The 22,640-nt window shown below is 35.9% G+C and overlaps 1 protein-coding gene across 6 annotated transcripts in view; it reads left to right on the forward strand.

Annotated features, from left to right (window-relative positions):
* The first annotated feature begins 6 nt into the window (after positions 1-6).
* Positions 7-22,640, forward strand: part of REPS1 (RALBP1 associated Eps domain containing 1) — a 73,367-nt gene continuing 50,733 nt past the window's right edge. For all 6 annotated transcript variants that reach the window (XM_011356146.1, XM_011356147.1, XM_023528380.1 and 3 more), the window contains exon 1: positions 7-303. In XM_011356146.1, coding sequence (XP_011354448.1) covers positions 151-303 — 153 coding nt within the window. In that variant the 5' untranslated portion in view covers positions 7-150. The remainder of the gene's footprint in view (positions 304-22,640) is intronic.

Raw genomic sequence — 22,640 nt, forward strand, 5'->3', positions numbered from 1 at the left:
GCGCGCGCGTGAGGCCGGGGCTGGGGCTCCTGGTGGCTTCAGGGGGCGAGGGGAAAGCCGGGCCGCACGCAGCCTCCGCTGTCCTGGGGTCGTGGGGCCGGGCCCCGGGTGTTGCATGCGGGGCGGGGCGCCCGTGAGCCGGCGGCGAAGATGGAAGGCTTAACGCTCAGCGATGCGGAGCAGAAATACTACTCGGATCTCTTCTCCTACTGCGACATCGAGAGCACCAAGAAGGTGGCGGCCAACGGGCGGGTGTTGGAGCTGTTCCGGGCCGCGCAGCTGCCCAACGACGTGGTCCTGCAGGTAACGCCGCCGTCCTCGCCTCCGGTCGCGTCCGAGGGTCTGCTGGCCACTGGGAGGTCTTTCCCCGGCCGCTCGGGCCTCCAGCTGCCCGCCTCCGGGGGGCGGGAAGTGGGCACCGTTTCCAGAAGGGCAGGTTCCCCCCGGCTCCACCGCCCTCGACCGGGGCCGCAGGTGCCCGGGCCGCCGTCCCTCGCGCCGCGGACGAGGGGGAGGGGGTCCCTCTTAGAGGACAAAAGTCATGCAAAGATACAGTGGGGGCTGGGGTCTGGTTTTTGTTTTTTGTTTTTTTAAATCTCTGAAGAGCCTAAGTTCTGTATCTGTCGGCTACCCCTCAGAATCTGTGATTTTCAACATTAAGAGAGCAACTTCAGGATCTTAGATTGTTAACATGTCTCTGAATCCTCTTCCTGGTATATACATAACTCTTTGGATCCTGCGAAGTCGTAAAGTTATCAGTATGCAAAGTGACAATTAACCAAGAGTCGCGATGAAGTGGGTTTTACAAATATAGGAACCAAAGCAGTTTTTTTTTAAGGAAGCTAAATTCTTAGGGCGATTAAAAAAGTTGAATTTCTAGTTAGTAGTTCGCAAGATCTGAAAAGAATTCGTAATTTATATAGAACGTGTGGCTGATGTAAACACAACAGTTTTTCGATTGGCATTCAATAACATTTGGTGAAACGTGTGGATTTGGGTTAGGAGATAAGTTTGGGCAGCTGGAAATCAGACATGTATATTTGTCTCAATCTGTAGCACTAGAGGAGCAAGCATAGTAAGTTTTAAGCTTTCTTTATCACATCTGTTTTTAAAGTGGGCTTCCTAGAAGGTCTTATCCAATGTATGTCGTGGGCATTAATATCACTGTTTAATGATGCTAGTAATAGTCTGTCTAAATAGCATATCAAAACAGGTTTTAAGCTTTCATCATTATGATGATTGAAACAGTTTCCAAATCGCCAAAACTTAAAGCCAAATGCATAGTTACGATGTACTACAGAAAGCACTGAATCTGGGGTTTTGGGGCCTGGGCCTTAGACCCCACTCTGTTAACTAACACTATGACTTTGGGCCAGGCACTTTCACTCTTCAAGCATAAATGTGCTCATCTATAGAATGAGTTAAGTTCTAACAAAAATTATGTGAAGCATAAAAATATTCACAGAGGCCTCTATTTTAGAAGTTACTTGTGCAGTAACTATGACTAAGTTGAATGAGTTCTGTCTTTTTGCATACTCTTGTATGTTTTATATTGCTTTTTAAAAATCTTGGGAGGAAAGTTGGGTGTCTCACATACCAACAGCTAGGAGTCTCCAATTCATGCTGCTGAGCAGGGACAAGGATTTTAGACTTTGCTGGTCACTTACACTCTGTGTTGCATATTGTTTTTACAATCCTTAGCTCAGGGGCCTACAAAACAGGGCCTGGAGTTGCTGACCTTGCTAAAGAATGGTGGTGGCAGTGTGGGGTACTATACTTTCCTTAAATGGCTTTGGTCTGGTCCGAACACGGTCTTTCTGTACAGATAACAAAACATGCCTTCAAGTCATTTAGGAACTAAACTTAAGGAGAAGCCTCCCATGTTTCATTTTGGTTTATGTCTTTTGGGGAGAGGGGCTCAAATAAACTGACTTTCATTTTTTAAGGTGTGCAAAGACTTTAGGACTTTAAATGTATTATTTAGAGTAGACAAATTAACATTAATTAACCTTCGCTTGAAAAATGTTCAGTCCAAGTTATTTCCATGTTTTGCTCAATTAACATTCAAAAATAAATTTATCTTTTTTTTAAAAAAGCAAAACCTAAAAAACAAAAAAAATCAAAAATCAACCAAAAAGTGGGAAGCTGTAGGAACTCCCTGAAGCAGAACTCTTACAGTTATATAGTATAAATAGCATTCTGGGTAACTTGAAAGCAATTTTCTTAAAAATTGGCCTAACATATAAAATGTGAAACAGAAGAGAAGTGTGGACTTAATTTGTTGAAGGGAGTTTGCGATTGTCTGAAAACATGGCCTTTTCTTGCTTTCTAAGTGGGAATCCTTTGAGGAAACTCATGTAATGTTGAGTTATCTACTTAGCACTGGTCTAGGTATTACAGGGCATAGAAAGAGGAGTAAGAAGCTCTCAGGGACCTTGTAAACTACAGGAATACAATTGTGTAACATAAAACAGAATGTGAATGCTATAGGAGAGATATGAAGGAGATATGATCAGGAAAGTCTTCTTGAATTAATTCAGATGAACTTTAAAATTGTGTGAAGGGATGAAGTGGGATGAAGAGGACTTCCAGGCAGAGAAAAAACATGACCAAAGGTGGAAAGTGTAGTTTTTTCAAGGACCAGCAGATGGTCAGGTTTTACTGAAAGTAGAGTATGTTTTCGAGATAACAACATGGAGTTAGAGACCATATTAGGAAAGACTCTAAAGAACAGGTGGGAGATTTCATATTTCAGTAGACAATTGGAGACCCATTGATAGTTTTTGACTTATGAATGAGGAAGAGAGTAGAGGCTGTGGTCTGGAATGGATGCCAGGTAGTGGGCACCCAAACTAGGTTGACAGGAGTAGAATAGAAGAGAGGCAGGACGAATGGGTCTGTGTTATTGAAGGGCTGCTGGGTAGCCACTCTATGAGGTGCTTTGTGGGATAATGTTCATTGAGGCCAGATTATCAAGGCTGGATGGAGAGCTTTGAACTAATTATGATGATAACAGGGAGTTGTAGATATAAGAAAAATGACTCATAAAAGTTGTGCTTTAGGAAGCCTTTACGAGATGGGTGGGAACACGAGTTAGAGGGAAGAAACTGGAGACGAATTTGAGGACTGATTCTCTAAGTAGATTTTCGAAGTGGTGAGGAACTTCTGCAGTGATACTCAGATGAGGGAAGAGGCAATGAGGAGGGCGATTATGTTGTCCCCTAGGGGGCATTTGGTATTGTCTGAAGACATTTTTGTTTGTCATAACTGGGGAGAGGGAGCAGTTCTGATTTCTGGTGGATAAAGGTGAGAGATGCTGCTAAACATTCCACAATGCACAAGACAACCCCCACAACAGGAACCATCTAGCCCAAAATGTCAGTAGTGTGGAGATTGAGAAATCCTAACCTGAACTCTGGTGGTGGCAGAGAGACAGAAAATGAGACCAGAGATACAGTAGAGATTATGAAAGTAGACTTGATGGGCCTTGATGGGTTACCTGGTAATATTTAGATGAGAGAAGAATAGGACAAGGATTGTTCTCTGTTGGACCCTACTCACAATTTAAAAAGGGGCGGGAAGAAGACCTGATTTTTAAAGAGATAATGATGTGTTTGATTTCAGGCATTTTGAGATAGCAATGCAAATGTCCAGGAGTTAGTTGGAAACAGGTGGAGATTTGTCTGTCCTGAACAGTGAGGTTCAGGTGTTTGGGGTCTCCTCACCTAAGACAGCTTCTCACACAGTGGGTGTGCATATACACATCAGGGTTTTGATTGATGTAGTTTTCGGCATTTGTTAATAAAAGTCATGAGAAGGCTGAGAATGAGTATAGAGAACAAAAAACAGGGTTCAGCACTGAAGGAGGAAGGAGCTGGCATTTATTGAGTGCCTATTATGTTCCTTTTATTGGGCAAATAATTTTCGCGCAAGAATTCATTTGATCCTTGCAACAACTCTGTGAAGTAGATATCGTTATTGTTTATTAACTAGGAACTTGATAGGCAGAGAAATAACTTGTTAGAGTCTCTCTTACCATTATTCCTTGCCACCTCTCAGCTCTTCCTTTCACAGTTCATGTGATTGTTTTGCCCATAGTTCTTATGAAGAGTCGATATTTAAATTATTTGATTTTGAGTTAAATATGGATTTTCTCCTTCACATAGTAAGTACTTTAATGTATGATAATGTCTTGAAATAGCCACTTAAGAGAAATAGGAAGATTCTTGTAGTTGGTATCCTGGGCACATAGACACACGATTTTACATTATCACAACTGTCAAACATCTTAAGGGATGGTCATTACACTTCTTTTGGAATAGAGTAAAATCTGTTCTGAGTTTAAGTGTTTGTTTTTGGAGACAGTACGTCAGTAGACAAAGCGAATAGCTAAAGCTTTATAGAATTATGCTCCACACCAGAAAGGAGCAGGACTGGGGGGAGAAAAATCTGGCTCTTAGGATTTAATCGTGAGGAATTTTGCTGTCTGCTGAGCAAGAAAATATTCAGTGACTTGAAAATCACTTTTTCCAGAAGTAGTTTATTTTTTAAAGATTAGGGAAGATATGCTATTTATCAGACTAATATGTTTTCTTAGTTTTTACTTAAAACCTCTATTTTGGGAAATGTTTTAAAACTTCATGTAGACTTTGAATGCATAATTTCATAAAAGGTTCTAGTACTAACTTCTTTTATTGAGGGTTATCAGCAATGTACCCTATTAATGAGATTGAAAAATCTTTTGTATCGTTTGTGTTGAGCAATATCTTGGTAGAAAATTTGAATAACACATTAATTTAAAGGGGGGAAAGTGACAATGAAACATAAATCATTTTCTTTCTCTTAAAATTTGTTCAATTATAACAACTATTCTCTAGTGATAGGATTAAAATAGAGAAATAGCTTCATTTATGCTTTGAAAGTTTTAAACTTAATACAAATAAATTTCAGGTTTATTATTCTGGAGTAGTGATTTTTTGCATTTGTAATTTCTGAACCACTAACATAATTATAAGAAGCTACAAAAATAATCTTGCCTTAATAAGGCACTTTCCTATACACAGTTGAAAAGCACAGTTTATGAAAAAAGTCACACTTAATGGCTTTCTGTAGTGTCATATTTACTTTAAAAATTTCTCTTTCCTATATCATACTGTGCTAATCTATCTTTCCTTTTTTTTCTTTTAAACAAAACAAAAACAAAAAAAGAAAACATCGTCCCACAGTTTGAGAGTCTTAGTATTTTGGGAATTCACGCTAAGCATTTTGATGGAACTGTAAAAGAGCGTAAGTGGTTGGTATAACGAGCACTAAATACGGGAGGCAAGTTCAGTCCTGCCTTTCTTTAGCTAGCTTTGTGACCTTGAAAAGATCACTTAACGTTCAGGTGTCCTTAGCATATGAAGTGATTGGATTGGGTTTTTCAGACAAGAGTGTCATAGTACAGGGATGGCTACTCTGTCCAAACACAGTCTTAAGAAAAGTAGCACACGGACTTGAAATTGGTTGCTTCCTTACTTTGACACTGGAATTGATTTCTTTTACATTCTTTGGGAGATCTGAAGAGGAGATCTCAGCCTAGAATGCTGAATGGACTATACAAGAAGGAACTTATAAAACACGTTTAAAGTCCATTTTGCTTCTTTAAGGTAGATATCTGGCCAGTGAGAATTTGAAATGGGTGATAAGACTTGGCATTTCTGATGTTTTCCCTCATGTATTTCATTTTCTGTAGTCTTTCCTATGATAGATGTATCTTCACTCATGTTTTCTCTCCTTTACCTCTGTGTAAGGAATTTATGTCTGATGGGTTGCATGCATATAGGCATAACATAAAAAAGGATGTAATAAGTTTGGCTCAGAAATATTTTTAAAGTTTAATGCCATATATCACATTTCATTGGGATTTGATAAACTATAGGACTTAGGCTTTAAAAAAATGTACATCTCTTCTCCATTCGATTTCAAGAGTTGACTATATATTGAATTTGAGTCTGTCTTGTTAAATGGTGGAGCCAGAATTTATTAGATCGTGTATCTCCTCCTAACCTCTTTTGGGTTGTGGATTCCTTTGAGGTTCTGACACACGTATTGGACGTCTGCTTAGAAGACATAGTTATACAAAATTTTGCATATAATTTGAGGTTGCGAGCCTTTCTTCAATCTAGTCAAGCTCATCCGTGGACCTCTACATTAAGAAAATTTTAAGGGAGAGCAGGCATACCTGTGAAATGCTGAATGAACATGTCTTTTTTAAATCAGTTTTGTATATTTTCAATAAATACTTCTTCATGGTTACTATTTATATTGAGGGTGTATATGTAGTGGTGAAAAATCAGAAATCTTCCCTGCCTTCAGGAATTATAACTTGTGCTAATGTAAAAAAAGGAAAAGAACTGTGTGCGGTTAATAGAGAATTGTGAGAGACTTATGAGGACCTACTTAAGCGTAATGGAAGGCCTATCTGAGGAGATACGGACAAAGGATAAGAGAGAGAGAATGAGATATTTTACAGAGAGGGTACAGCAGGTGAAGGGCCTGACGCTGTGAAGAGCTTAATGTTTTTGAGGAAATGAAAAGGTGGAGTATGTGCAAGAGGGGAGAATGAAAGAGACCACATATTGTAGTGCTTTGTACACAACGTAAGGAGTTTTGATTTTAAAATACTAAAAGTTTTTGTTCAGGGGGCAGCATCATCTGAACTATATATTTTAAAGATTATCCTGCCCTATAGAGAAGAGAATACTGGGGCAAGTGGAAATAGATTGGCTAGTATATATACAGTAGTTAAGGTAGGAGACAGTGGCTTACATTAATGAGGGCAGTGGGATGGAGAGGAGTGGACATATTTAAGATATTTTTAGGTGGTAGAAATAGGAGGACATGATAATGGGTTGGATATGAACATATGGGAGAGGCAGGAACTTAAGGATATTGCTGGAAGTTGCCATTATTGGATGGTTGGGAGGGAATGTGTTTTTTGAGGGGTTTTTTTTTGTTTTGGTTGGTGGAGGGATAATGGTGAATTCAGGGGTTTCTTTTTGTCAGTCTTGAATTCTGAGAAGCCTGTGAGATTGTCAAGTAGCCATCTACCAGAGAGGATCAATGACTCTGAAGGAACTCAGAGATATTTGGCTTGGAGATATCAATTTGAAGATTATCAGTGTATTAGTGATATTTAAAACCATGAAAATAGGTGAAATCTCTGAGGAAGAGATTATAGAGAGTAAAGAAGAATTGGCTAGAAGTAGAAGCCTGAGGAATGCTGCACATTTCTAAGTTGAAGGAAGAAGGCTAAGAGGGACAGCCAGAGTGGTTATAGAGAAATTGGAATGTATATTAGATCATGTCATGGATGCCTGGTAATGCAACTATTTCAAGAAAAAGATAGTTAACTCTGTTGAGTTTGGCTGAGAGATCGAAAAGATGTAGGCAGAAATATGGCCACTGGATTTGGCAACCTAGAGGTCATCAGTAACTTTGGTGAGCCACTTTCATGGACTGGTAGTGATGGAAGCCAGATTTAAGTGACTTGATGGATACCTGCTGGCCGAGGACTAGAAATAGGGTAAATAGATAGCCTTTAAAGAAGTTTGCCTGTTAGAGGAAACAATATAGGTTAGAAGCTAGAGGTGTATGAAGGTATAAAGGAAGTCTTTGTTTTTGAAGTATAAGAAATAACTGCAGCATGATTTTAGTTGTTAGGATTCAAAAGGGAAGGAAGACAGATGAGAAGTCCTTGAGAAAACAAGGTCAGGATCATGACTGCACAGAGAGAGTATTTTGATAGGAAATAGATCACCCTCAATTTTAAAAGGAGGGAAGAAGGAAGAACATAAATATAGAATCAAGTAGGTATATAAATTTGATGGAGGGAAATTAGGATATTCTAGTCTAATGGCATCTACTTTTTCTACAAACTGAGGCAAGATTTATTAGTAGTGAGTAACAATCTGAACGTGAAAGTAAGAAATCTATTCACAGTGGCATCTAAAGGAATAAAATATTTAGGAAAAAATTAACAAAAGAAGTACCAAGATGTTTATACTACAAAATATTGAGAAAAATTAAAGAAGAGTTAAACAAATGGAGAGACAGTCCGTATTAGATTGGAAGATTGAATGCTGTTAAAATGGCAGTTCTTCCCAACTTGATCTGTAGATTCAACAAAATCCCTGTCAATATCCCAGTACACTTTTTTTTTGTAAAAATTGTCAAGCTGATCCTAAAATTTATAAGGAAATGCTAAGGACCTAGAATAGCCAAAAAATTTTTGAAAGCAAACAAAATAGGAGACTTACCCTACCTAATTTTAAAACAACTGTAGTCTAAAATTAAGAGCATATGGTTGGCATAAAAATGTAGATTAATGGAACAGAATTGCAAATACAGAAGTGAACCCTTGTATGTATGATCACTCGTACAAGGACAGTTCAACAGGGAAGGATAGTCTTTTCAACAGACGGTGCTGGGACAATTAGATATCTTTCTGTATGTTTTAAAAAATGGACTTAGATATATTGTATAAATGTCATCCTATACACAAAAAATTATCTCAAAGTAGATACAGACTTAATTATAAAATCTGAAATATAAAAATTCTAGGTGATAACATAAGGAAAATCTTTGTGACCTATGTTAGGCAGAATTCTTAAATATGACAGAAAAGCATGAATTGTAAAAGAAAAAACTGATAAATTGGATTTCCTTAAAATTTTTTTAAAAGTTTTACACTTCAAAGGATATTTAAGAAAGTAAAAAGATAAGCTGCAGACAGGCAGAAAATATTTGCATATTAAAACTATGGTAAAAGTCTTTAGACTATATAAAGAAATCTTAACTCAATTATAAAAATAATTACTTAAAATATGGACAAAAGACTTTAATAGATATTTTACCAAAAGAATGAATGGCCAGTAAGCATATGAAAAGATGTTCAACATCATTCATCATTAAGGAGGTGAAAATTAAACTACAGTGATGTGCTATCAAACACTCATCTCAATGGCTGTAATTAAAAAGACTGACAAGGTAATAGTATTGGTATTGTGGAGAAACTAGAATCCTTATACGTTGCTCTTGGAAATGTAAATGGTATGGGCATTTTGGAAAACAGTTTGGCTATTAAAAAGTTAAATATATGCTTACCATATGAACCAGCAATTCCACTCGTGGAAAGCTACCCAAGAGAAATGAAAACATGTGCATATGAAGTATGAATGTCTGTTAGCAGCATTATTCACCATAGTCAGAAATTGAAAAACAGTCCAAATATCCATCAAATGGTGAATGGATAAGTGTGGTATATCCACAGAATGGAATACTGTTTTGTAACAAGTAGGAACAATTACTGATAAATGCTACAATAAAGATGAATGTCAAAAACATAAGTAACAGAAGCCAGACACAAAAGAGTATGTACAGATTGTATGGTTGTTCTCATGAGGAGTTTCTTTTCTATATTGAGATATTTGCAAACTAACTCATTTTTTTCTAGTCCTTTGGTTTTCTTCATAATTTTTATCTCAGATTAAATTTTGTCTAAATAATCTGAATCATCAAGAAACATCTCTATAAGATTGTATTGTCTTTCATGGAATTAGAAAGGTATTTGAAACAATAATTTAAAAACTATAAAAAACTACCACTCATGTTTTATTTTGTTTTCATTTGACATCCTACTTCTTCCTTGAACTATTCCCTAATCATCTTAACCAGATAACCCTTCTGTAATCTTCCCACACTGTTCCGCGTGTTTGCACTTATATACAACTGTACTTTTAGACATATGTGTATATTTTCCTTGATAGATGGCAAGCAACTTGAAGTCGAGCGTTAGCTTATCTTTCTTTGTTTATCTCATGTTAGTCTGTTCATGATAGGCACCCCAAACATCGGACTGGTTGATTGGTACTTTAGGGCTTCACTTCTCATCAGTACATTGATGAGTCCTAGCCTAACCTCTTCATTTTTATACCACTTATAAAATTCAAAATGCCAATGAATGAGCCTTTTTGAACAATGATGGAACCTCTGAGACCAGATCTTCCTGTTAGACTGTTAATATATTGGCTAATACTTTTGAAGTTGTTGAGTTAACTGTAGTAAGATACAGTGAGCATTCATTTTAATAACTTTTAAAAAAGATTTTTATTAAAGTATAACTTAACATACAATATTGTATTAGTTTCAGTGTAGATCATAGTTATTCTTCATTTGTATACCTAAAGAATTGATCACCATGATAAGTCCAGCAACCATCTGACACCTTGCAGTGCTATCACAATAATATTGACTATATTCCCTGTGCTGCACACCACATCCCTATGACTTATTGGAAGTTTGAACTTCTTATTCCCCTTCACCTTTCCCCGCCTTTTTTCTTTTGCTTTCTGGAAGTTTGAACTTCTTATTCCCTTTCACCTTTCCCTGCCTTTTTGCTTTTTCAGTTACGATTGACATTCAATATTATGTTAGTTTCAGGTGTACAGCATAGCAGTTAGACATTTATAAAATTTACACAGTGATCCCCCTGACTAGCGTAGTTGGCACTATACATAGTTATTGCCACATTTTTGACTATATTCTCTGTGCTATACTTTACATCCCCATGACTATTTTGTAATTACCAATTTGTGCATCGTAATCCTTTCACCTTTTCCACCTCACTTCCTGGCAAACCCCCTCCTGTATAGCAACCATCAGCTTGTTCCCTGTACCTATGAGTCTGTTTCTATTTTGCTTGTTTGTTCTGTTCTTTAGATTCTACATTTAAGTGAGACCTCTGACTTATTTCACTTAGGATAATACCTTTGAGGTCCATTCATGTTGTTGCAAATGGTAAGATTTCTTTTTTTTTTTTATGGTCGAGTAATATTCCATTGTATTCATGTACCACAATTTCTTTAGCCAGTCATCTATTGATAGGCACTTAGGTTGCCTATCCATATTTTGGCTATCGCAAATAATGCTGCAATGAACATAGGGGTGCGTATATCTTTTTGAATTAATATTGGATTTCTTTGGAATAAATACCCAGAAGTGGAATTGCTGAGTCATATGGTAGTTCTATTTTTAATTTTTTTGAGGAACCACCATGCTGTTTTCCATAGTGACTGCACCAATTTACAATCCCACCAACCATGCACAAAGCTTCCCTTTTCTCTATTTCCTCACCAACACTTGTTTGTTAATTTTTGTTTAGTGTACTGTACCTCAAGGCTGCTCTCTTAATTTTTTAAAGATATCATAGTTCACTTTAGTAGCGAACATGAGTTTTTCTGCCCTTCAGAAGTATAATTTCCAATTCTTGCACTTGAAAGGGAACAAGTAGTGATGGACAAGTAATTTAAATAAAGAAATGAGTCAGCAGTTTCTAATTTAATTTAGTTGACTCTTCTGGAGAGAAAACATACCATTCTCTTAAAATCCATGGCAATAGGGAAAGCATATCAAATATGAATAGTCATTCCTACCTGGCCTTAAGTTATCTACCAACTCACTCCCACATCTCACAGTCTTGTTTCTGATTTTTCTTGTAACATGCACTTTGTGTTCCAACCCAGCAAATCTGCTTTCTGTTTCTCACAATTACTTGCTCTTTATCAGTTTCTTTTCATCATGTTACTTTCTTCATCTGCAATACCCTTTCCCAAATTGCAGGCTTCCATCCTCCCCTTTTTCAAAATGTTACTTCGTTTCTGTAGGCTTTGGGAATCTAATTTGAACAACTTCACCCTCCCTCGGAGATTTTCATTTGCCCATCCTTTTGTATGTATTTTGCTTTTTGTTCATTTATGTTGTTGCTTAACTGCTTTTCCAGTATATTTACATCCCAAGAATATTGTAAGCAAACTGAATAAAATTCAGGTTTGTTTTATTACCTCATAGTGCCTAGAGGAGCAAAAGCACATAGTAGATGTTTTAGTAAATATAGCCAACTTTTTAGGGCAAGCCACTTGCTCAGCCCTCGATTGCTCTGCATTCACAGAAGTGATTGGAATGATGAATTAAAGCAATTCTGGGCTCCTCACCCAGGGAAGTAAAAAGTGCGGATGGCAAAACTTGCAACCTTGGATGTTCCACTGCTAGCACTAAGGGTACTCTGTCCCCACCCCAATCAACATTCTGGGCATGGAAAGAGAAGGAGGAGGCAAGAACAGGAACAAATAGCTCAGAATTCTCTGAGCTCTGACTTTGCTGCTTTGTTGACCGACTTTGTCAGTTTTCCCTCCTCCTCTTTCAGAACCTTCTTTCCCCCAACTGTAGAAATAAATTATGGTAGAATCTGGATATCTTGGCAGAATGTATTCTTTTATAAAATGTAATAAAGCACAACTTCTATCGAGTTCCGGTGTACATGGTTGAAGGTGAAAGATCACAAATCCATGTAGAGATGAAGGTGCTGGGCACATTAACGTGCTATGTCACACAGGGCTAACACATTCCCTAGAACAGGTCATTGAGTATTGTGCCACGTCAAAATTACAGATTATACTACTTGTCATGGTCCATAAAACTCTCCAGGAATAGTAAAAACTGCAGATGTGAAACTTTTGAAATGTAAGGACCTGCTATATTCTGTCCCTGCCTTAGAAAAGCTAAAGATTTAATAATCAGGGGGAGTGGAGTTTATGGTTAGATTTTCTATTACTACCCGCAGTTTTGAACCCCTCAAGATAGAAATCTTTTTACTTCCCTAATCTCATTAACACGGATTCCTCCTAAGACTTGATTCTGGAGTGAATCCAAACTTAGTATTTGTCACTTGCACTAACAAATGGCAAAAACAGAATTGTCATAGTTACTAATTGTATTGTATCGTGGTTATTTTCTGCAGTGTTCCTTTTTGCTTTCTATGTTATTCATTTGACCCTGCACACCCATTTGCTGTCCTTCTATTTCTCTTCTTTTTACTGCCAAATAACAAATGACCCATACATATTTCTTCTCTACTGCCTATACCCTGCCTACTCCTTAAGCACCAGTAATCTAACTTTTTTACTCCCCTACCTCGCTTTTTAAAGATATTGTTAAAGTTCACTTTTATCCTAGTCAGCATATCCAGTAACCTTTTCTTAGGTTTTTGTTTTACTACCTTCCTTGCAATTGACACTGAATTACTTCCTGCTGGATATTATCTCTTTTTGTTCACCATGATAGTAAATTATTATGTTATTATATATCTTTAGCATCTGTCTTCTCACTGTCTCTTTCTCTTGTTTATAGTCAGCTTTAATTTCTCCTTTCTTTTTATCCAGCCTACAGAGTCCTTCAGATTTCATTTTTTGTGAAAAGTCTCAGCTAATCATCCTTTTCTGTCCTTTGAATTACTCATCCAAGCTCTGACCACCTTGTTGCTAAACTACTGCAGTACCCTCTTAAATCTTAGCTAGCTTTTCTGTAATTGCTAAAGAACTGGTAAACAAATTTCTAAAACTTGATGCGACACTCCAGAAATGCTCAGTAAAGATTAATTTGGCATTTAGAACCCTTACCATCGAGCTTTGTCCAGTTTACTGCCTAGTCATCACTACAATCTCTGCTTTGACTTGCTCCCATCCACCCTCCCCCCCATTTATGCCTATCTTGTTTTTCCTTACCAGAAACCATCCCATTTTTTTAGAGTCCAGATCAGGCTCCCCACCCCACCCCACCCCCAAATAAATACTTCTAACCCATAGTAGCCTCTGTTTAATTCCTAGGCAGTAATTATTTAGCACTTATTATGGGCCAGGCATTGAGCAGTTTGACATATGTTTAAATTTAAACTTAGGAATAGGTATTATTTCTGTTCTATAGATAAGAAACCTGGGGCTCCAGAGGCTACATGCTTGACACAAGCAGAGATTCAAATCCAGCTCCATCTGATAACAAAATTAGTGTTCAGTCAAGACACTAACCATTTTGATGTGTAAGATTATAGCCTGATATCATGGCCTGTCTTTTTCTGTTGTATATTATGTTTACAACTAGGTTAGAAGTTCCTTGAGAACAGAGGATGTGTGTTAGAACTTTGCGTGCCTACCAGGGCCCACTATATACTTTGAACAATATGAATTCTTAAGAGGAGAACATTTTGAGGGGGCATTCCTTCTAGTGCTAATTATAATAACCATTCTGGCTCCTTTTTGTATTTGAGCATTCTTGAAAATGTGAGATTGATTTTCACAGTCAGAAAGATTGCAGACATGGCTACATACTTGAATTAAGGGGGAAAGGCAGTAGAGCAGCCTTACGATTTGTTTCCCAAAGTGTGGAATATGTACTCAACAAGATGTGAAAGCACATAGAGAGCTTATTCCCTTTTCTGTTATTTTTCAAATCTGATTAAGGAGGAAGTTTCAGATTGGTACTTGTAAGTTTTTAACAGCTTTCCAGCACATTACTCTTTTAATAAAGAACCAGGTAGGCCTTGATATAACCATGAGCAGATTTTGCGGACCATGGCATTTGGCTGAAATTAAATAAGTTTCGTTTTTATTGAATTTATTATTTTTATCTTCTGTTTATTTCAAGTGATACTTATTTTCCATTAATATCATGATACAAGTTCCGTTTAAAATGAATTTAACTTTTAAAAAGTCTTGATCTAAAGAAGAATTATCAGGAATGTAGTAGCACAAGTGGCCCATGGACATGGCAGAATTTGTAAGGTGTGTGCAACTGTCTGAAGTTTGGGAAACACTGGCATAATGGAAAAAGCCAGGCTTTGGAGTTTCACTGGGCTCATATTTTGGCTGCCCTGCTGATTTCTAGTCTGTGACTTTGAGCAAGAACTTTCTCTTTGCCTCCCTATTTTGATTTGTAAAATGAATAAAATGCTTACTTTTGAGGGTTGTTTGAGGATTGTCTTATATATATATATAAGTACTAATGCACCATTTGATAAATGGTAGCTTTTTCATCATCAATTTGGTTTTATTTCCATATTTAGTCAACTAAAAATCTTTCATAGAATTTTAAGGATTCAGTTTAATGCTTAAACTGTCTTACCCTTGAGCAAGTACTTAACTGTTCTGGGCCTTAGTTTCTTTGGGCATTAGTATTTTCATCTGCATTTTGGGAATAATATAGCACCGGCCTCATGTGATTGTTTTGAGGACTAAACTAATTCATAAAATGCCTGTAATAGTGCCTAGTACTGTATTAGTGGATTACCACTATATAGCTGTTACTCTTATTATTTCCACAGAAAGGAAGTAGCATTTTGGAAGATCCTAAGGCTTTTTTCTTTGTTCTTATTCTGAGTTGGGGATGGAGGGTGTTTTGTGATATTTGTATAGGTTAATTAAACACCTAATGAGTGTAAAGCATCGATGTACTGAGATCATTCATGATAAATCAGCAAGGGAGAATAAAGAGGTCTTCAGCAAAGCTACTCCAAGCTACCTATACCCTAAAATTACTGCAGCATGTGATTAAAGAAATTCAAAGGACTAGCAAACCTCAAGGGACTGAGGAGGCTAATATTGAATTTCTATATGTTATAGCATTTTCTAATTGAGTAAAATACCACAGAACATTTGACATTTGTACATATATATAATTTAACAACATTTCTTTAAGATAGTATCATGGGTTCATATTAGTTGCATGGTTATATTTAGCACTATTTTTGTTCTTCAGTGTTTATCTATTCTATAAGATACACCTGGTTTTAGGACAAATAATGTTTTTTGTTTTGTGGGTTCCTAAAATGTTAAGTTATAAATATGTTAAGCCAAATTATTTGCCAATTTTACTTTAATTAAATTGATACTCTTCCTCCAGAGGGAAGATTGACTCTAAGACATAATAAAAAGCTAGAGTACAGAAAGTTTTTCATTATCAAATATTTAACACAAAAATATGATAAAGTACTCAGAATAAAAATACTCTACTGATAACTTGAATTTCATACCAGATATTGTTCCTTTGGAGCTAGATTTACAGGACAAGATTTTGTAAATGAATTATTCCCACTTAAATCCACAGAACAGTGAATTTAACTACTTATATTTTTGTTCATCATAACAATTCATATTTAAATATACATCTGTGTCATTTTTTAAAGAGGCCACATAGCTAATAATCTATGATATGTTCAGATGGTAGTTTGTTATAATTATATATAATAAACAGTGAAATTTGTATTCAGAGAAATATTTGCTCTAGAAAAGATCTCAGAAGTAGAATCCAACCCTTTCATTTTGTTTAGGAAACTTGAGATATGTGACTTAACCTATATTCACATAGCAAGCAATTATCAAAATTTGGTTCTGTGGCCTACCCATCAAAAACTAACAACTCTTATTTTATGATATAACATAGTAGAACTTATAATACAGTTTATTATTTGAATTTACCTTTGGCAGATATAATCCCTTTTTGAATAAAGCAGTTGTAAAGAACATGGGTTTCTATCCAAGTCTGTTTCTTGCTGTGTCCTTGAGCATGTTTACCAGCATGTCAGTTTTCTCATCTATAAAACAGTACCTACTTCTTAGGGTTGTTAGGATGATTATATTAGTTAATATGTTACTGAAGGTGGAACACTACCACAGTATCTGACACGTTGTATATATACCATTTATGTTAACTGTTGTCATAATCATCATTGTCATCATCTTCACCCTGTAATAATATGCAATAGCCCATAGCACAGATTAGAACATTATAATAACAGCGAAATAAATAGATTTCTCTTTATCACAAACAATAGAAATTTCTCAGGCCCATGTTTGTTTCCTCCTGACCACTGATAAAGACTATGTGCCAGAAATTCTATCACAAGTGCTTAAACCTATTCTGATTCTATTCACTGATTGCAGCACATCAGAACTCCACTCTGTTCTGTATGTTAATGAAAAGTTGTGGGATCCCAGACCTTCCACTAAAAGAGCAATAGTGGCGACAGTGCAGTAAGAAAGAACACGTTCTGGATGGGATACTCAGCTTCCCAACTTGCTTTGACCTTGCAGTGGGTTACTTACCTTCTCTGTGCTTTAGTTTTCTCATCTATAAAATTGGGATAAAATTCCTTGTCTTTAAGGGAGAAAAGTTCCTGCTATGAAGACTGAATGAGCTAATTTATAAAGTGCTTAGAATGATGGCTGACCCACAGTGTTTAGATGTTTAACTAGTATTATTTAAAAAAATTTTTCATTAAGTAGAAGTTGCTGTGGCTCTAACATAGTCAGGCCTCCAAGTAAGAAAACGGGTTTGATTACTAGTAACTGGTTTCTGAAAAATAGTACTCTTTAATCAAAAATTAATATTTAATATGGCATATTGTGAGGGAACGGGTTGTAAATGTTGGCTTTTCATGTTATCTTTTTGGTTAAATGGGATCATTTATCTTGAAGTATGTTTTAGAAGGGCAGTTAGTTATAAGTCTGTGTTTGCTTGAGACCATCCCAGCTTATGCCTCTTGTCCAGGTATAATTATACATAATGCTCCCTTTCACTCTAGCAAATGTCCCAGGTTGAATGTAAATTTTATGGTCACTCTAAGTATAGTTTACTAGCCAAATTTATTTTACTAGATTGTACGTCCCCACACTCCAATAATATTTTCTGAAGGCAAATACTACTGTTTTAAGCTTAAGTTTTCGATGGCTTGTATTTTTTAAACCACTTTTGGATTTTTGTTGTTTTTCTCCTTACCTTTAGTCTGTATTTTGGTCTTTTATAAAAGTTTGTTGTTGTTGTTGTTAATGTAGATAATACAAAAACATTCTTTTAATTGGGAATTTGAGACTTGAAGTAGCAATAAACATTATAGGCAGTCATATCATTTTTCATATCATTTTGGAGCTGTCAGAACTGTTTTTTTCATCTGGATAACTAATGACTATGATACTTATTATAAGCAGTAAAATAGTTATTGGTCTATATGTACTGCTGTTATCATAGTAGACTGTCAGTGGGAGTTTATATTGCCCAACAGAAGTAAAATTTATAGTTAAAAAAATTAGGAGTTAGATATTGCTAAGAGGAATCTCTTTAACTACCTGTACTATTCAGATATTCAAGTCAAGAACTTCATAAACTTTAAAAATCTGCCTTGATCCTCTTTTATGTTGATTATTTAACTCAACACATTCCTTGGGTAGAATAAAATCTGCCTTGCAAATATTATGAAGCTTCTGTGTCCTAGAGCAGTAATCTATTTTGTTATAGTGTGTTCATTTGATAAATTTGTATGATAATATTAGGGAGAAAAGAGTATATATATTTGAATTTTTTCTGCTGAAAAGTTATAGGAGACATTTATGGGTGGGGTTTTTTTTGGTATTTATTGAAAAATGTAACTTTTACAAATACTTGTAGTGTAGAAATGGGATTAATACTTGTCTAATATTTCATTGCTTGATATATGGTAAGGGCTCAAAAAAAGTCTGATATTGCCATTTAGTTATAGTAATTATGACAAATTTTATACATTTCTTATTTTCGAGGTGGTCAGTAAATTAATGTATGCCATTTGTCAACATAACAATGTGTACAGTTTCTTACTTTACCCAAGGATTCTGTTGAGGAAAGACTTGGAAAACTCATCCTTAGCTGTGATAGGACAGTGGTTAAAATGTGAAATGGAGGTTATACATGAGGGTATGATTGAAAGGAAGAAAATAATCTTTATTTACATTAAGTGTTAAGAGAAGATCTTAGGAAAAAGTAAAGAATAATGTGATCTTGAACAGCAGGCTTGAAATCAAAGATCATTTGAGTTATGTAAGCAAAGCAATAAGCATTAAAGGTTTTGGATAAGAAAATAATGTAGTGAAAATGAGTTATTTGCTTTAGTACAGCTGCTGAGTATCTCAAAATGTTGCTAAGATTGCATTTCATTTTAGACCTGTGTTTAGTAAGGAAATTGGCAGTGGTGTTTGTCACTAAGTGAAAGCTAAAGTCACTTAGGAATGCAAAAATGTTTCATGAGTGCAGTAATGGATGTGAGTTACTCACTTGTTTGTTGGGCTGTTTGCTTTGTTTTTGTAACAAAGGAAAATACTAGAGAATAGTGTGTCCACATAGCTTGTAAACAAGCTAAACATACTCTGTTGACAGCAGTGCTTGAAAGAAAATTAAGTCATGTTGGAATGACTGGGCTCTGATGTATCTTCCTCTTGTCTTTGCCATTGACTTTATTTCTTGACCTGCCACAATGTATTGCAGTGGTGAATGTGATATATAAGTGTGCATGGATCATATATAATCTAAACTACCTTGGACAAAGCAAACAATGTTTATTATTAGAAAATATTTAATTTTTAAAGCAATTACCTTTCCAAGTAAGAAAGATATAATTCTCATGAAGACCGTTTAACAGAATGAATTTGGTAAATCAGGAGAGTGTGGGCACCATGAAGGTAAGATTCTTTTCAGCATTAAGTGCCTGCCTCGTGCACAGTACAGTGCCAGGTCTTGCAGGGGATTCCAGGATGACTAAGTTATAGTCTCTACCCGCAAAGAGCTTAGTGGAAAGACAGAGTGTAGGGAGTGTGTCGTGTGGTTAACATCATTACACAGATAACTCAAATGATAGAAGTTGGAGTATTAGTACAAAGAAAGAAAAAGCCATTTGCTTATGGGGTAGGAAGGATAGAAAATGTTACAGGGCAAGGGAGTGGCTTGGGAAAGAAGGGTGTAATTTTAATAGGCGGACATAGATCAGAAAGTGTTATGGTGAGAGAGTAAAGCAAAAGTATGGAGATAGAAGTATGAAGTAAGACAGGGAAGGAAATTTGGGGCTATATTATGGAGAGTCTTGAGTGCTAGCTTTAAAAGTTTGTTTTTAAAATATAAACATTATTTGGGGCTGTACTGTAGGATTTTTAATCTGGTAGTCTGTATAGGAGTGGAAAGAGACTGCAGTAAAGAATATTTCATTCTTTCATCCAGCCAACAAATGTATTGTTACTGTGCATCAGGAGTTGTTTTAGGTGCTGGGAATATAAGAAGTCTTCCTCATTCTCTTGAGTTTCATTATTTTGAGAGGTGTTGACAGTAAATAAACAAACAGTAGGTGCCCAAGGATGGCCTCTGAACTGAGACCTGAATGACAGAAGCCAGCCAAGCAGAGATCTGAGGGGAAAACACACTTGAGGATATAGCAAGTACAAAGTCCCCGAAGCAGGAGCAATCTTGACTTGAAGGAAAAGAGGAAGAAGTATTGTAGAATTCTTGTATCACTTATACTGTTAGAATGCGTATGTGAGGACTGTACCTGACTGACGCACCAGTGAAGAATGATATAATTCATTTTCTTTGAATTAATTTCCTTAATTACTCTTTAGTTTTCTCAATACCTTGAGTCACTTTGCCAGATAACAAGATCTTATATAAAGCCATTATATAATGATTCATTGATGGACTGAGAATAATTTTTTCTGCATCGAAACACTCTAAGACCATTATATAAGTAACACAGTTTAATATATAATAATGCCTGTGTATGTGATTATCTTTCATGAAACTTGATTTCATCTTCTTTTTCTACCCTGCTTGCTAGAGGACTTGAAGGGACATTTTTGCAGTGTTTGCCATTAACTATTTTATTGTTATTTTTCTAGTATTAAATATAGAACACCCTCTGGGCTGGAATGTGTAGATAGGTGGTCCAAGTGTTTTAGTTGGTTTGCATATTTTTTAAAAATTGTGAGTACATAGTAGCATTTAAAAATGAGAACACAGCATGGGAAGTTCTAGATTTCTAGCTTTAGGAAAATCTGAAGGTGGCATCACTTGGTAGGTATTCCATAGCAGCTGTTCCCTTCACACCTGCTCTCCTTAGTTCACTATGTTTCTGGTGAGCTAAGCCTGGCTCTACCTGGCCAGTTCCACTAATTTGTTACTTGTTTGTACCTTTAGACATTGTGTTTTCAGTGTCTGCTTTAGGACAGGGAGTGTATAACAATAGCATCAAAGCGAGAGTTTCTATCACTGTACCCTATTTTCACTATAGAAAAAGAGGATGTGCTCTATAATAGCATTTCTCAAAGATCGGTCTACAGACCCTTGGTCTGTGAGGTCAAAATTATTTTCATAATCAATGTTATGTACCTTTTTTTTTTTTTTTGCTGTGTTGACATTTGCATTGATAGTGCAAAATTGTTGGTGGATAAAACTGCTGGTTCCTTAGCACAAATCAATGTAGTGTCACCAACTATACTAGTATTGTGTTCTTTACTGCCGTGCAGTGAAGAAGCCAAGTTCCACTTAAGAATGTTCTATGTGTAGAAGAAATTTTTTTATTAAATGTTAACCTCTGAGCATATTATCTTTTTATTATTTTGTGTGATGATATGGGAAGTATTTCATAAAGCACTGTGCTGCATACTGAGGTATGATTATTTTTGAGGAAAGTTCTTATTTTATTGAGTTGTGAGCTCTATTATCCATTTTCATGGAACACCATTTTTCTTGAAGGAACAGCTTGCTTGGGTATTAGGCAGATATTTTCTTGAAAATGAACAGAATGTGACGGTCACTTAAAGGAAAATAACTTATTTATTATTAATGATACAATTCAAGCCTTCTGACAATATTAGGATTTTAGAAAACTTTTATCTGTAACCATGGTCTTGACTGCTTCCCAATATTTAATGACCTTTTTGATCAGTGGTGATATTAACAATGTGATTTTTCAATTTGGTAATGGACAGAGGGGAGGGAGGTTGGGGGACTGGGAGAACGGGGTAAAGGGTTAAAGAAGTACAGTTAGTAGTTGATAGTTGGTCACAGGGGAGCATGGCAGAGGGAATGCAGTTAGCATTAATATGATGGCTAGGTGGAGGGCCAGAGGAGGGAGGGAGGAATTGGAGAGATCGTTTTATGAACTGTATATAGATGTCTAACCAATGTACTGTATACTTGAAACTAATTTAAATAAATAATTTTTTTTTAAAGTGGCAAACAAAAAACAGTTATTTTTTAATATTTTATAAATGCATCAACATTTGGAAGATCTGCATAACTCAGTGAACCAATAGTTTATAAATGACCAGCACAGGGTTTATTGTGCCAGGTACACCAATGGATTTTAGTATGAGTATGCAAAAAAGTTATTGATGTAGCTTCAGATTCCATATTGCAACTAACTGTTAAACAACTACCACTTGTTGAGTTTTGTTGTTGTATCAAAAAATAGTATCAGAATAATCTGAAAAGACTAAGTGTGAGTATCCTCTTAAAGTGACATTGCAATAAATCAAAAACAGAAGCAGATATGAGAACCTTCTCTTAAGTTGGACATTAAGAAAATTTTCATGTATATAAAATAACCCTTCTCACTTGATTTTTTTGAAAAATTTTGGAAATATTTTCATAAAATTTTATGTTACGTGAAATAGGATTATTCTTGTTTTTTAAGTGAATTCATATATACATATTTCAGATTTTTTCCTAGTTTAAATTCTAACATGGTAAATGTGAATAAATATAACCCATAAAAACAAAAGCTTTGGAGAAGTCCTCAACAATTTTTTTAAGCATGTGTAAGGGATCCTAAGACCAAAGAGTTTGAGAACTCCAGGGTCTACAACATTGACTCTCAAAATGTGTTATACAGGGCATCTGATTTGTGGACCATTAGTCCTGAAGCATTTTAATAGCTACTAAACAACAAAGGCGGAGGGGATGTTCGTTCCTAAACT

This window comes from Pteropus vampyrus, unplaced genomic scaffold (assembly GCF_000151845.1).
Source record: "Pteropus vampyrus isolate Shadow unplaced genomic scaffold, Pvam_2.0 Scaffold24, whole genome shotgun sequence".
Classification (NCBI taxonomy): domain Eukaryota; kingdom Metazoa; phylum Chordata; class Mammalia; order Chiroptera; family Pteropodidae; genus Pteropus; species Pteropus vampyrus.